The sequence below is a fragment of the Vigna radiata genome, unplaced genomic scaffold (assembly GCF_000741045.1).
Source record: "Vigna radiata var. radiata cultivar VC1973A unplaced genomic scaffold, Vradiata_ver6 scaffold_332, whole genome shotgun sequence".
NCBI classification, from domain to species: Eukaryota; Viridiplantae; Streptophyta; class Magnoliopsida; order Fabales; family Fabaceae; genus Vigna; species Vigna radiata.
In genome coordinates, this window is record NW_014541824.1 from 220,791 (window position 1) to 234,772 (window position 13,982).

The 13,982-nt window shown below is 35.5% G+C and overlaps 2 protein-coding genes across 5 annotated transcripts; both read right to left on the bottom strand.

The window, feature by feature from the left end:
* Positions 1–1,897: 1,897 nt before the first annotated feature.
* Positions 1,898–4,620, bottom strand: LOC106778444 (probable hydroxyacylglutathione hydrolase 2, chloroplastic). Of its 2 annotated transcripts, none has more exons than XM_014666403.2 (8): positions 4,355–4,620; positions 3,670–3,852; positions 3,324–3,527; positions 3,079–3,202; positions 2,878–2,978; positions 2,575–2,649; positions 2,381–2,479; positions 1,898–2,265 (listed from the first exon to the last, which is right to left on the bottom strand). In XM_014666403.2, exons 1-8 carry the CDS (start codon positions 4,409–4,411, stop codon positions 2,119–2,121), a joined length of 990 nt encoding a protein of 329 aa, XP_014521889.1. In that variant the 5' UTR covers positions 4,412–4,620; the 3' UTR covers positions 1,898–2,118. The 2 variants fall into 2 exon arrangements, with proteins under 2 accessions (XP_014521889.1, XP_014521890.1); XM_014666404.2 differs by lacking the exon at positions 4,355–4,620 and adding an exon at positions 4,106–4,309.
* A 3,777-nt stretch (positions 4,621–8,397) lies between these two features.
* LOC106778475 lies at positions 8,398–12,951 on the bottom strand. 3 transcript variants are annotated; one of them, XM_022776193.1, is made up of 5 exons: positions 12,386–12,951; positions 11,077–12,140; positions 10,557–10,859; positions 10,108–10,199; positions 8,398–9,569 (listed from the first exon to the last, which is right to left on the bottom strand). In XM_022776193.1, the coding sequence occupies exons 2-5, from the start codon at positions 12,043–12,045 to the stop codon at positions 8,693–8,695; spliced, it is 2,241 nt and encodes a 746-aa protein (XP_022631914.1). In that variant the 5' UTR covers positions 12,046–12,140; positions 12,386–12,951; the 3' UTR covers positions 8,398–8,692. The 3 variants fall into 3 exon arrangements, with proteins under 3 accessions (XP_022631914.1, XP_022631915.1, XP_014521931.1); XM_022776194.1 differs by lacking the exon at positions 12,386–12,951 and having other exon boundaries at positions 11,077–11,818; positions 11,898–12,035; XM_014666445.2 differs by having other exon boundaries at positions 11,077–12,951.
* Positions 12,952–13,982: the final 1,031 nt, after the last annotated feature.

Here is a 13,982-nt window from a genome sequence, read left to right on the forward strand (position 1 = left end):
CTTCCTTAAGGTGAAATCAAATGTTAGGGCTTCCCGATGGTGCCTTTAGAAACCTGGCTTAGTGCCGCCGCTCAACGCCTCTGAGTCCTGCTGGACCTCCTTCCAGTCCTTCATCAACGAATTCCATTTAAAAAAGCAGCTTCCTTTCCCTCCAATTGCTTATTCATTTGCTACTCAGTACACCCACTCATGGAGCAAACTAAGAGTTTTTGGCCATTTCCTGATGAAACCCACTTAAGGGATCCTCGCACTGTTCATTTATTTTGTGCCAACACCCTCAAAGTCTCTGCCAAATGGGCCCTTTTACCTGAAGGAAAACAGTTGCATTCCCATTTGATAAAGTTTGGATTTTGCCATGTTCTGTCCCTGCAAAATCAAATTTTAAGTGTTTATCTTAAGTGTAAAGAAACTAAAGATGCACAAAAACTGTTTGAAGAATTGTCCATGAGAAATGTGGTTTCGTGGAACATTCTAATTTGGGGCATTCTTGGATGTGGCAATGCAGTTGTGCCACTGACCCCGAAACCGCCAACACCCTTCCCTCCCGCAAACTCCTTCCTCTTGTTGAATCTAATGTAAGTCCAAACCCCAGCAAGAACAAGCAAAGCCACAAAACAGAAAACGGAAACGACGATAATGATGGTTCGGATTTAAATTTCCATTGTATTATATTGTTTAATCATATGCCTTCAGCTTTGAGTTATATTTTGACTTGTGTTTGTTGGAGGGTGGATGTCCTTATGAATGGAGCAGAGTTCAATTTGTGGTTAATCTGATTATACTTTCTTAACTTTTGGAATAGATTCAGAAGGTTTGCTCAATGAAAACAAAAATGCTGGGAGGAAGATGCCTCTTTAAAAACTCTATTTTTTTTTTTTTTTTTTATGAAATGCTACGTATAAAAGTGCCACGTTTAAAGAACAGGCCACGTCAACTTCTCACCTCATCAAAAAATTAACTCCGTTAACAATTTTTAACGGCAGGAGCTAATTTGTTTGAAATTAGCACTTATAAGAACTTAATTGGTAAGTTTTTAAAAAAGGAACCAAAATGAAAATACCTTACGAAAATAGGGTCGCCTAAATGGTTTTAACCTAAATATTATTGTTTTTTTATAACTGTTTAATAACCGTTTTGAAGTGTACACGTTTTACTATCAATTTTATCTTTATTAATAAAAATTATTTTATCTTTTAAACTTTGTTTATAATTATTTTGAACTATAGAGAATTAATTTTAATAACTATTCAATTGCCGCTTTTAAGAATACACAATGATTTTATTCTTATTAATAAAAAATATTTTAACCTTTAAATTTGATTTATATTTAATTTTTAAAAATACAGTTTATAATTATAAAGAAAAAATTGGACACATTTACATATGTTTCCACTAGTCACTCACAATATAAAAAGAAAATATAGTAACATTTAGATAAAATAATATAAAAACTGAAAGAAATGCATGTAATTACATTTAAAAATAACAAATGAATTTTGATATACCTTTAAACAACACAAGGAAAGGAAGTATAATCAAGGAAATCCAACTAAAAACAATTTAATATAAAAAGTAATCATCATAAACTTGGTTAATATTTCTTGAGAAAAATTATTAGTTACTAATAAAACTGATGATATTTGAAACAAGAGTAAAATAATCATAAAATGATAATTTTTTATATTTAAAAAAAAGTAAAGAATAAGAAAAAATCATATCAAATAAATGTAAAAAAATCATGCATTAAAATATTAATTTTCTTTCAATTTTCAATTTGAATATAAAGGTTTGAATCATCCAGTAATGGAATGGCAGCATTGATTCAATTGAGTTTTGCATCTAATTAGCCAAGGAATCCAAATCAAATATTTTTCATAGGTCTAAATTTAAATCTCCCTTAACCTAAGAACATGCCTCAATTCAATTACACTTCACAATCGCAAAATTATTTTCTCTGGAATCAACTACACAACTCCCAAATGAACTCAAGAACAAAATTCTGAAATCGTATTGAAAAGATAGCATCAAGCACACATTATTCCAAAGATGGATTCGTACCCTAACCCTATATAGATCAAGTTTCAAGACTTATACAATATAAATTAAAAAAAAAAAATTCTAAAAATTATCCTTTGTTTGCCTAATGACAGCAAGGGCTTCTGCATCATTTGCTGTGGTTGCAATGTTCAATGATTGCCTAATTGCAGCAATGGATGTACGAAGAAATGGATTACAAGCCTTTTCCATCTTCAGTGTGGTGGGAATCTGAACACATACAAACACAACTTATTAGTTTGGTCCAAATTAATTAAAGTTTTGGAGTGAAAGAATTTTTAGAAAACCTAAGTTAGAAAAATTCAAGTGCAGCACTGAAACTTACCGTAGGCAAGCCTTTACTTCGAAGGTAAGCTACATGAGCAGCATAGGATTGAAGTTCTTTGTTTTCAGGTTCTATAGACAATGCAAACTTTGTATTCATCTGCCAACAGCAAGGTAAAAAAGTCAATTTCACAGCACTCAGGCTAAGAAAAAAGAAAGCAAAGAGCATAAGGGACAAGAGTGAGTGTAACTGACCAATGTATACTCGTGTCCACAGTATATATTTGTATCATCTGGCAGGGACATGATCTTTTTAAGAGAAGACATCATCTGCAACATGGACGACATTGTAAACAACTGAAGATGCAATTCACATTACAAGCTTAGACTTCACACACTTACAATCACCAACATCACATTTATGCTTTTATCAATGAACAAGTCAACTAATTGTACCATATATCAGAAGATAAGACATGTTCCTAGATGCAATGGTTTACCAGACAGAGATCTCAAACCTTAAAAGGAAAAAAAATGGACAAGTGCATTTTAACTAACCTCCTGAGGGCTTCCTTCAAAGAGCTTGCCACATGACAAGCTGAACAACGTATCTCCAGTAAAAATTGCCCCAGATCCAGGAAAATAGAAGCTTATATGGCCTACAGTATGAATCAATTAAAACTATGAGTTACACAATAGAAAACTGATAACTTTTTTACACTTTTCACCATTAAGAAGAATTAAGAATGGAAATGTGACCTCGGGTGTGACCAGGTGTGTCTATTACACGCACCTCATGGCCAGCAAACATCCACCTATCACCATCATTCAAATAGATATCAATGCCAGGAATCCTTTCCTTGTCAGTTCCTGAACCAATCACCTGTATTGCAGCATGGGAAGTGTTAGCATCTGTACTAAATAGTAGCTAGTAAGCATAACAAAAGTACACAGATTATTAACAGAAAGTATGATAAGTCTGCATAAAATGTCATACAAAATACCTTTGCCCCATATCTCGCCTTTAATTCAACATTTCCACCAGTGTGATCATGATGATGGTGAGTGTTGAGTATGTAAGTCAAATTTCGATTTTTCCTGCTCAAGACATCTATGACAGGCACAGCTTCAGAAGGATCAACAACACCAACCGTACCAGTATCCACATCATGTAAAAGATAAGCATAATTGTCCTTCAGGCAAGGTACCTAACAATTTTTTTAAACACAATAGCATCACAAATCAGGCTTTCAGCGTATTTCTTCAGAATTATCATATTGGGTGACCAAATAATTGCAATCCAACATCACCATGTCAACTGAAAAAGACTAACAAGAAACCTTCTCTCACCAATTCAATCTGTAACGAGGAAGACATATTCACAACACTGCAAAATCGAGCCACCCTCAGCGTGCGACTTGCTCCACGCAGCGTTTTCAATGGTGTAGAAAACAATCGCATAAATCCATACAGAATGCCTTTTCTAAAGCAAATTTGTCTCACATTTGGCCACACGCACAACCCACTTCTCACCTATGAAACATAGAATGATCAAATTCCAACACCCTCTTCGCCAAAGTATAATGAAACACACACACACCCACTTTGGAAGATAGGTCATAATCACTGACCAAGAAGCAGAGAAACAAATAATACACATAAACACAACTAATTCCAGAATTATATTACAAAATACACCAAACTCAATTGATTCCAGATCACAGAGGATAGAGAAGGAGAACACACCGAATCAAACGATTTGTTTCAGCAATCAAAAGCAAAATACCTTATTATCATTCATTGAATGCCGGAAGAAACAGGCACACAACGAGGTGCCACGAAAAATGTTTGGTTTAGTTTTTTAGGCAAGAAATAAAAAACATCATCGGACGCTGTCTTTTTTTTTCCTCGTTTCCTCCGAAACTCTAACAGATTAAAAAAAACCCAAATTTGAGGATACAATTATGCTCTGAAACAAAAATCAAAGACCCAAAAAGAAAGGAGAGAGGAGGGGAACAGAGAGAGAAATACAAACCCTGGAACAAGGAAAAGTGGCCATGGCAGATGAAGTCTTAGAGAGAATCTGCTGCATCTGTGAATGGTGTGGGGTGGTTATGGGAAAGAGTTAAGAGTGTGCGTTGGCACTATTTGGTTGAAAAGGAAGTTGCTTTTCCCTCTTTCTCTTAGCGCCACCGTGTCCTCCACCACCACCCCTTCTCATGTTCCTCAATATTCACTTTCACTCATTTTTTATTTCTGAGGTGGCAAAACATTGCAATGCCATGGCACCCTAAACACCAAGACATATAGATATTAATCAAGTTTATTTGTGCATCACACCACCACACACCATTCTTAATGCATGCCACGTTGACAACTATTCTCACCTTCTCTCATCCTCTATTATCTTCCCATTTGCATTGCTTCAAACCCTTTTTCCTCTCTCTCTTGACTGTATGTGATGAACATTTTTCCTTCCTTGCAAAGGGTAAAAGCAAAATCAGTAATTTCAACGGCAACCAGACGAAAGAAAACATGAAGTCTCTCATTCACTACCTTAGTTTCTGAATTTCGTGAAATTAAAAATTGAAACTTTAATTTGTTTCTCGATTTTTACTACAGTTTCAAACCATTCTTCTAAATTTATTAATTCCAAAGACCCTGTTAACAACGAATTTCAAATTCAGAAAGTAAATGGCCATTTACTCAATAAAACTGGTTAAACTTTAGATTAGCCAAGAGTACATGTAATTAGATTTGGAGGATAAAACCATGTTTGGTAAACGTGTCACACTGCGCACCACTTGTTTTTCGTAAGCTGGGTGAAGGAATAAACACATCCCTTCATTTATGCCTTCTAATAACTTTTCAAAATACAACATAATTAAACAAGAAAATAGAAATTTAATAAACATTTTTTGGTAGAGCATTCTAATTAAATTTATTGTTATTATTTATCAAGCATCAAATCAGAAGGCAAACAGAATATTTCCATCAGGTAATGTCTGAAATGAGAAGTCTACTCTATAGTGAGTGAGAAAGTTAACTGAATCACAAGTTTATTTGTTCCTTTACTTTTTGAGTTTCTCCATAGAATTTGTCTAAAGAACAATTGGGTGGTGGATTGATAAGGTTCATATAGGAGTGAATGAAAAAGTGAAATAACCAAATCTGAAAAGGGTATCCCAAATTAAAGAATGTTTATGTTCATCACAGAAGTAAATTTAAGTTATCTGATGTGTGAAAGTTCAATTGGATCCCCCAGTGAAGTTGCAGCTGTGATCCAAAAGAAATGAGATGATTGTAGTCAATTTATGGTTAATGTCAATATCTGCTACAGTTGCCAGTTAGGCACCAATTGCAGCTTGGTCCTACCATGAACAACACAATGAAAGATGGAAATGAAGATTTTCTTGCTTCAATCATGCACCAGGCAACTTGCTACAATCATAGTGCACATCTCAATGTTCATTCTGTAAGACCAAGGAATATGCATATTGGAGCTAGGAAAAACTAAAATCTGACAGATTTTAGGCCCTTATGTGGTTGTGTTGTGCATCACAGCCACTTATGAAGTCTCCCTAATGGACTTAGGCTTTCACATAACTCACAATTCTTCAGGCTTAATGTATTTCTTTCTGCTGATACCTTCTTGGTTGTACTTTAGATACATATGAAAAAAGAGGATTCTTAATGGTATGCATGTAAATTATGGGGCAAGGGACAGTGGTCCAACTCCACCTCATCTAGAGTAGACTATGAGCAACCTTTTGTCTTTAGTAGAAAAATTCATGCGTGATAGTACATCATAAGAATGTGGAAAACAGTAAAGTATTTTGTGATGATCATAGTGATAATCATCAGTGCATTATTGGGTTTGGCTGCAAAATATCAAGTTTCAGAATCAGAATTCAAAAACTCATGCAATGAGTGAGCATAAACATGAATCATGTTCACAAACATTTTCCAAAGGCAAAAATGCTGCTATTGTTCCAAACTGTGTTCTTTAACTTTTCTTCCTTCCTCTTTCTCATAGATTCCATACATAATCTACTCATTCCAACATTATTCTACGCTATCTACAAGATCACTTTTGGCTTAGAAAGAAAAAAGTTACAGAATCACAGTGTTGAAAATAATATTTATTTAACCAGCACTCTTTATTCTCTAAAACTAAATGGAAAGAACTAAAGTACAACAAATTAACCAATAAATGTGTTTGGACAAGTTTCTGTATAAGATACAGTTAAAAAATGAACCAGCCTTCACCTGAAAACTGAAATTTAAATTTTGTCAGGCTTCAGACACTTAATGCAGCTAAGAACGAGTCAATTTTGAAAGTGTTCCGTTATACATTCGTGGTTCAGTTATGCAATTTTGATAAAATTGTGTTGTAATCCGAGAAAATACCAACCCCTTTGAGGACATCTAGCAACATATCTATGAGTAAGGAATAATAAACTGTGAATCATTAATTAATCAGTAGTATCCAAACCACGTAGTTTTTGTTTGTGAAATAATCAGCGGGTTGTAATTGAATTTGATATTGCTGTACATACAAGTTGAGTGGATTTGCTTCATGAAAGAAATAGGTCCCACACTATATAGTTTTGTATAGAAAGCAATGTATATAAACCTTTAAGCTACACATCTTGTCGTCGAGCTTGGTAACGCTAGCTTGTGACTCGAGTGAGGGCATTAAGGTGGTGGAACATTGCTTTGGCTGCGCTCGGTTGGGCTGTTTGCTGCTGTATGCTGGCTTGCCCATTTCAAGTTGGGAGCTGGCCAATGGGTCTTATGCGAAAGCGTGGGTCTCCTTGGTCCTAAACTGAAGGGTAATGCGTGAGGCTGGTTTCACAGAGCAGCGAATACTTTCGGTTCCTGTCAGTGGAGGGAGGGATAACAAGCTGCTTATGCGTTCAGCCCACACATAAACTGAGTGTGCCTAGCATATGAACCACCACTTTTTTTTTTTTTTTTTTTTTTTTTTTTTTTAATGTGAAAACCTGGGGAGTGCCACAAAGAAATTATGGAAATGCAGGAAGTCAAAGCCTTAACTATTGCGTACAAAGTGGGTTGACTCTGATGTTTCCGAGAAAGTTGGGTGAAATCAGCCCAAGAAACTTTCAATTTCCCATGTTCTTATTCTTTTAAAAAATTTCCGATGCATGCATTTTTATCATCTTTGACTTCGACCTTCTCCAAATCATATAATATAACCAAAGTTTATTTTACGAAATTATGCTTTATTTGTCCACGACTTTGTCCTGCAGTGCACATTTGAACACTTCCTGCAGCCAATAGTATCATTCTCTTTGTAAAAGTTTGCAGTATTTCCGGTTTGATGAGTTGATGCAGTATTTTTAGGGGTAAACAATGCTACCTCAGAAGTCTCAAGTCATTATCTTGATGAAGAAACAATCAGTCGTACCACTTTATCTTATTATCTGTAGTTTCCAGTTATAAGTTATGGCATATTCAATATACATTCGAACCCGTTCAAAGAGAAAAATTCCAAAGGGGCAAATATAGAACTTAAAATGGAGATTTTCATTTGTCATGATGCAGCCTACTAATTAATTAAGATGCTGCATGTGATTGATACTAAAAAAAGACTACAAGTGACATGCTTTTTTGTAACTTCTAGCTTTGTAACCTTCTATCAGAGCGCAACTATTTTGCTAATAGATCTCTTACTATAGATTTATTCGTTTGATGATAAAGAATTATTAGTGTAGCTTGACTGATATTTTCAAGAGATTAAATAGTATTAGGGAGAATGATCATGACACACTGATTTAATTATAACCTACATCAACAAAAAAAACTTAGCATAATTAGTACTGCTTGCATAACTATTCTACATTCATAAATTTGTTAATAGCTTTGCTACATGCAATTCATTCATATGTTTATTCCTTAACTAGATCACAGTTTTATGCCTCTATTGTGATATTTAACCAGAAGACCGGTACTTAATTCCCTTCATTAAAATATTATCCGTGGTTGTATATGCTTCATGGTTTGGGAAACTGTGATTTGACACCAACGTGATTTGGGAAACCATGCAAGAGGAAAGGCATTGGAAAAGATCATGTCAGCTTATATCTTCGACTGTTTCAATTTGTATAATTTCACCTGAACAGTATTCAGAAAAATGAAAGAAAAATATCCTCACAAATTTGCTATCTCCCCTAGTAAAAATTAGATTCCATCTATACCTCAAACCCATGTAGGATTTATGTACAAACAGACGAAGGAGGGGAAAAAAATAAGTGAAATTTAAAGGGGACTTTGGACAGCTTTTAGTGACCAAGTTTGTACCCTCTGATCCCTACTAATCATGCATAGTTAAGCTAAGCTATGTACTCATTCACCTTTTGGCTTTAATCTGTGTTGTTGTTTGGATCTGAGGTGACGATTGTGATCCACCACTGAGTGCAGCAGCAGCAGATTCAACATGTGTAAGAAGATATTCATATATTTTCTTCCTCAACCGGTCAATTGTCTCTGCTGATATTTGGCATGATTCTGCCTCGTCCTTGCTTGAAACAATTTCATCTAACCAGTCATTAACACTCTTCAATTGAGTGAGCATACCTGCTATTTGGTCATTACCTGACAAGGTAGTGTCCCCATCACTGTCTAAGAACCTCTCAACAAAACCCAAAAACCAGTCCCGGGATTGTAACTGCAAAGTTTCGACCAAATTAACCACCTCATTGAGGCCATTTCCTCTAACCCATTCAGGGGATGGTTGTGGTTGGACTAGCTGCTTCTGCCCATTTAATAATCCATCACCTGGTTTGCGTAGAGTTCCTTGTGAGGCATGCTTAGAATTAGATGTCAGACGGGTCTTTGCATGAACTTTTGATGAAGCATCTTCACTTGAATTGTGTAGAACTAACATGGGTTGATTTCCCACAACGGACTTTTGGTTTTGAGAGCTGCTTGAAGCTGGAGGCCTCGATGTTTGAGTTTCTCTTGTAAAAACAGCAAAGGATGACAGGTTGGTGGTCAAGGCTGCCTGGACCCAGGAAGCCGCTTGTTTTTGTCTATCTGATTTTACTTTTAGTATGTCTTCTGCTGTACCCTTGTCATAATCTGGAGATGAACAATCTGGGATGTGCTTTGTTAAGGATTCAGCTATTGTCCGGGTACTATTCAAGCTAGCATGAAGAGTTAAAAACTGCTCTACTGCTGGCTGTGGGTTATGTTCCTTAGCAGAAGTCGTCAGCTCTGAATATGTTCTGCCGGAAACATCAAAAACAAACGTCAGGAAAAACTTGGTATGTGGCAGGAATTAGAACATTTTGACGTTACAGCCCCTCATATGGATTAAATGTGTTTATGGATAAACCTGAATTCCTCTATATATTCAGCATCTCACCGTGGTAAATGAAAAAATTATCACTAAAAATGTGAAAGATGTACATGATATGTCTATCAAGCCTATCCCTTAAATCAAGCAAAAGACCAGTTTTGATAGCATTTGACATGGATAGCATTCGTACACACTTTGTTTCCTTTATGTCTAAAAATTTTCAAAAGTGTCAAAGAAGTCTCTGCCTTGATTACACATAATGGTTAGAGGGTAAATTACAGGTATTCTGAATGTGATTTGGAGTTTTAACCTTTGGCTGATTTTGATTTTAAAAATGTCACATTCTCCACATGTTTCTCCTTTCTCCATGTCAGTTCAAATACCCTTCACTTACCCACCTAATACACTTCACCCTTAAATGTAAATGTGTAATGGATAAAGTCCAGGTATGAATATATTCGCACCTTAGACATTGCAGTAAACTCTCTGCAGCAGCAGCCTCTTGCATAGCCTCAGTCGCTGCTATCTGTGCTGCATCTCTCTGCATCATTACTTCCTGTAACAAATGTGAACATAGAAAAAGAATGAAACAGTATAGTTAGTTTTGCTTTTGCACACCAGTTTATAAAAAGATATAATCTGAGCAGAAGTTAAAGTAAGGTCATATTTCCAGTGAGTAAGGATATATATTTGGAACAATAACATAAACCAACTTTATACCTGCAGAACACTTATTCTATGGCATACATTAAACTTATTTGAGTTGTTTTTATATATCTCACGAGACAATATTTTTAAAACACCTCTGCCTTGTTTTCTCTTTTCTATTGCAATTCAGTGGACAGTATATGCTTGGACAGCCAAGAACCAAAGAAGTACAATGTGAACGTAAAGGAGTTCTTAATTGATATACCTTTCCAAGCTTTGAAATAGATGATGGGAGTGAAGCCCATTGAACAGTCGCATCTGTCACTTTTCTATTACTTAGAGAAACTTTGACCAAATTTCCAGGGAGGTTAGAAACTTCTGCTTTCTTTCCGGTGGAAGTTCTTTGCTTGCTAGACTTTTCTGGTTCTGCTGTAGTTCCATTAGCATTAGCCTTCTTTGCAGACGTTTGAGTCTTGAGTTGTTCCTTAGAGGGTTTTGTTGGTGCTTGAATCTTCTCCTCCTCTTTAGACGGCCCATTTCCTACTGAAATGCTTCTTCTCCTAGGAGTCTGGTAGAACAAAAAATTAAGGGAAAAGGTATATGTAGTTGCTTAATTAACTCAATCAATGGAGGTAATGAAATCCAAATCTCTGATACTGACTAAAGTTAATAGCAGATTATTCAGCATAAAATTTCAAAAGGAAAACAATAAAAAAGAACAATTACTCCAACAAGCCTGTGCATTTGACATTAAGAAATTCTGAAAAGAAGAAATGGCAACTCACACTTAGTTCAGGCTTAGGATCAAACTTGGTTGCAACCTTGGTTTTGGAGGACTCTCTAGTCTTGACCTCAATACTCCCTTCCCAGCTCTTCCGCAGAGCCTTAGTCCCCAGCTCAATTCCCTGCACCAAATTTCTAACCGGATTCGCAATTTTCTTTCCAGCAGGACCACTAGCCCCACGAACCAACTTTCCCGTCTCCACCACTCCCACCTTAGCCCCAACCTTAGTCTGGTGTTGCCTGACCCCATTGGCAAATTTCTCAAATGAGGTCGGCAAGGAATAGCAACTACTTGGTGACGAAGGAATGGACCGCGAATTGGTAGACCTCAATCTAGTCAAAGACTCCTTCTTTACCTCAATCTTGAGTGGAGGCTTCACTGGTTGAGGCTGAGATTTGCCCCTAGCAAATACAGCACTAATCTTGTTGGATTGTACTTCCTCCTTACCACTCACACCACCACCATTTGATCTCACTCTCTCTTTCTTCTCCTTCTCTCCAACCGCACCACTATAAGCTTTCCTCGGAGACTTCGATCTATCCATGTCAGAAACACCAGAAGAAACCCCATTGTTGTCCTTATCATTGTCAAGGAAAGCAAGGGAATGAGTCGCAACAATATCCTCAGGGGTTCCAACACAAGGGTGTCTCCCAGGAACAGGCCTGACCCCTCTCAGAATGGGGACGGGAGAAGCACCCTCCAAACGATCAACAAACACAAACTGACCCAACTGAATCTTATCACTGAGAATGAGATCATCATGTTCATCAGGGAGAGAAACATAAGTAGCATGAGATGAATCAGAGACTTTGAGGTAAAAACCTTGATTTGGGAAAAGTTCGCCCCCTGCAAGTGCCGGAACAATGCTCACAACCTGCAACAGCGAAGACCTGTGCTCACCACCGACCTTCACATCCGTGTTCATGTGCTGCAGAAGCTTCAGAAGCACCCCCGGTACCAGATTCGCCATTGTTTCCTCCACCACCCTCAATATGCATCCCCAACAAGAACAAACCCTTCTTCTTTCTCTCTCGATTCAAACAAACTCAGGCACAAAACCACAAACTATAACCAAGGAAATTGATTTTCTTTTAACAAATATAGCCTAATTCATAGGTTAACCAAAAAGGACAGAGGGCTTTCAGATTAAGAAAAAAATCAGATTTCGCTAGGCCAGTTTAGGCAGCAAATTTTAGAACAAAAAACAAGGAATAGGACAGTATCCACTAAACGGGAACATAATTAATATCGAATAACCAATAGAAAAAAAATACAAAATAAAGGAAAGGAATTTGTTTGTTGTACTATACCGCTACAGGTAGGTGTACAGAACATAACATTACAAACAACCTGCGCCAAATATTTGGTGAAATACCAGAAATTATTTGGTGGGTTGGTACGGTTGTGTTCGGATGAGGAAAATAAAATCAAGATGGACTGAAATGAATATTTTTTTCAAATGAGAAAGATAAAGGGTGTGAAAAGTTGCGAGAAAAGAGTGCAGAGAAGAGAAGAGTATAATTGGCGGCAGGGTTATTGCATTGCATGATTGATACGCAAAGAGGTGTCAGCATCTGACAAACACATGCTCTTCAACTCACACAATAGGCTCTTCACCTGACCCACTCGTTTTCTTTGTTGTTTTTTTGTTGGATCGAATTCAAGAGCTTCTGTTGCAGAGGCACCATTGTGGTAGAGATGTACCCAACCCACTCATTCCAAATCTTCTAACTTGTTCTATCAGAGACAAAAGGGTACTCTTCTTGCTATCTACCAAGCCTCTAAATTTCTCATTCCCTTTTCTTTTACCATGCTTTGCTTTCTTTCTAATTATCTGAAAAACTAAGAAAGAAATGTTTTTTTTTTTTTTAATTGTGGAATGATTACGGTTTAGTTTTGCATAGAAAATTGATGCATGTGGGATGAGCTTTCGTCTTAGGAACAAGGTAAATGGGTTGTCGGCTACCAACATAACACGCATTACAACACTCTATTAATGCAAATACACATTTTTTATTATTATTTAATAATGTTTTTATTAATTATTAATGATAACCTTGCATGCCTTATCTGTATTTGTGTGACTCGAATACGAAAACATGTTATCGTTTCGAGCCTTCCTTGTATATAAAACAGTTTCAAATTTAATAAATTGTTTTAATTTCAAAATATAATTTAGTAAAAAAAATTTTTGAAAGTAATTAGGCCTTCTTTTCATGGTTAATAGATTTGTTTGGTGATTGGTGACGTAGTTGAGTTACTGTCATAGGAAATAATAACAACAAATAAACTAAATTTAATTTTTTTCCTAAATATTGAATTGTTTCTACAATTTTCTTTTAATAATACAGATTTGAAAACTGGAATTTTAATTAAGCTAATAATTGTTTAGATTTTAACAAATTTGGATGGAATAAACCGTTCTAACATCGAATTTTATTATACTTTATTTGTATAATTAATTTGTGAGTTGATAAGGATGAACTTTCTATCTGCAAATTTGGAAAAACAAATTACAAGATAGTCTTGAATTTGTAGATATTTCAAAAAAAATATATAAATGTTAATAACAATTTTCTAACATTATGTATTTAAAATGGATTAATTAATATTTTACATAAATTGAAACAAAATATTTTCAAATAAATAAGTAAATGGGGTAAATAGTAAGAAGAAATTCTTTATTTATAATTAAATACAAATAACTTTTACATTGTGTTTGATAATTATTAAACACTATTACTTTGTGTTTGATAATTATTAAATGCAAATATATTTTATACCTTTTTCATATTATTGTACTTGTATCTATAATTAGCATTTTATTGAAGAACTAATATCTTAAGTAGATCTTTGCATATATTCATGAATATTTTTAGAGTTTATGATATTTTAGAAACTATGTAC

Coding starts and splice junctions, on each gene's coding strand:
- LOC106778444 (XM_014666403.2), bottom strand. CDS start 4,411: ATGCAGCAGATTCTCTCTAAGACTTCATCTGCCATGGCCACTTTTCCT. Junction 2,979..3,078: donor CACACCTGGTCACACCCGAG/GTCACATTTCCA, acceptor TTCATACTGTAG/GCCATATAAGCTTCTATTTT. Junction 2,480..2,574: donor GTGGACACGAGTATACATTG/GTCAGTTACACT, acceptor TGCTGTTGGCAG/ATGAATACAAAGTTTGCATT.
- LOC106778475 (XM_022776193.1), bottom strand. CDS start 12,045: ATGGCGAATCTGGTACCGGGGGTGCTTCTGAAGCTTCTGCAGCACATG. Junction 10,200..10,556: donor CTATTTCAAAGCTTGGAAAG/GTATATCAATTA, acceptor CATTTGTTACAG/GAAGTAATGATGCAGAGAGA. Junction 9,570..10,107: donor AGTTTACTGCAATGTCTAAG/GTGCGAATATAT, acceptor TGTTTCCGGCAG/AACATATTCAGAGCTGACGA.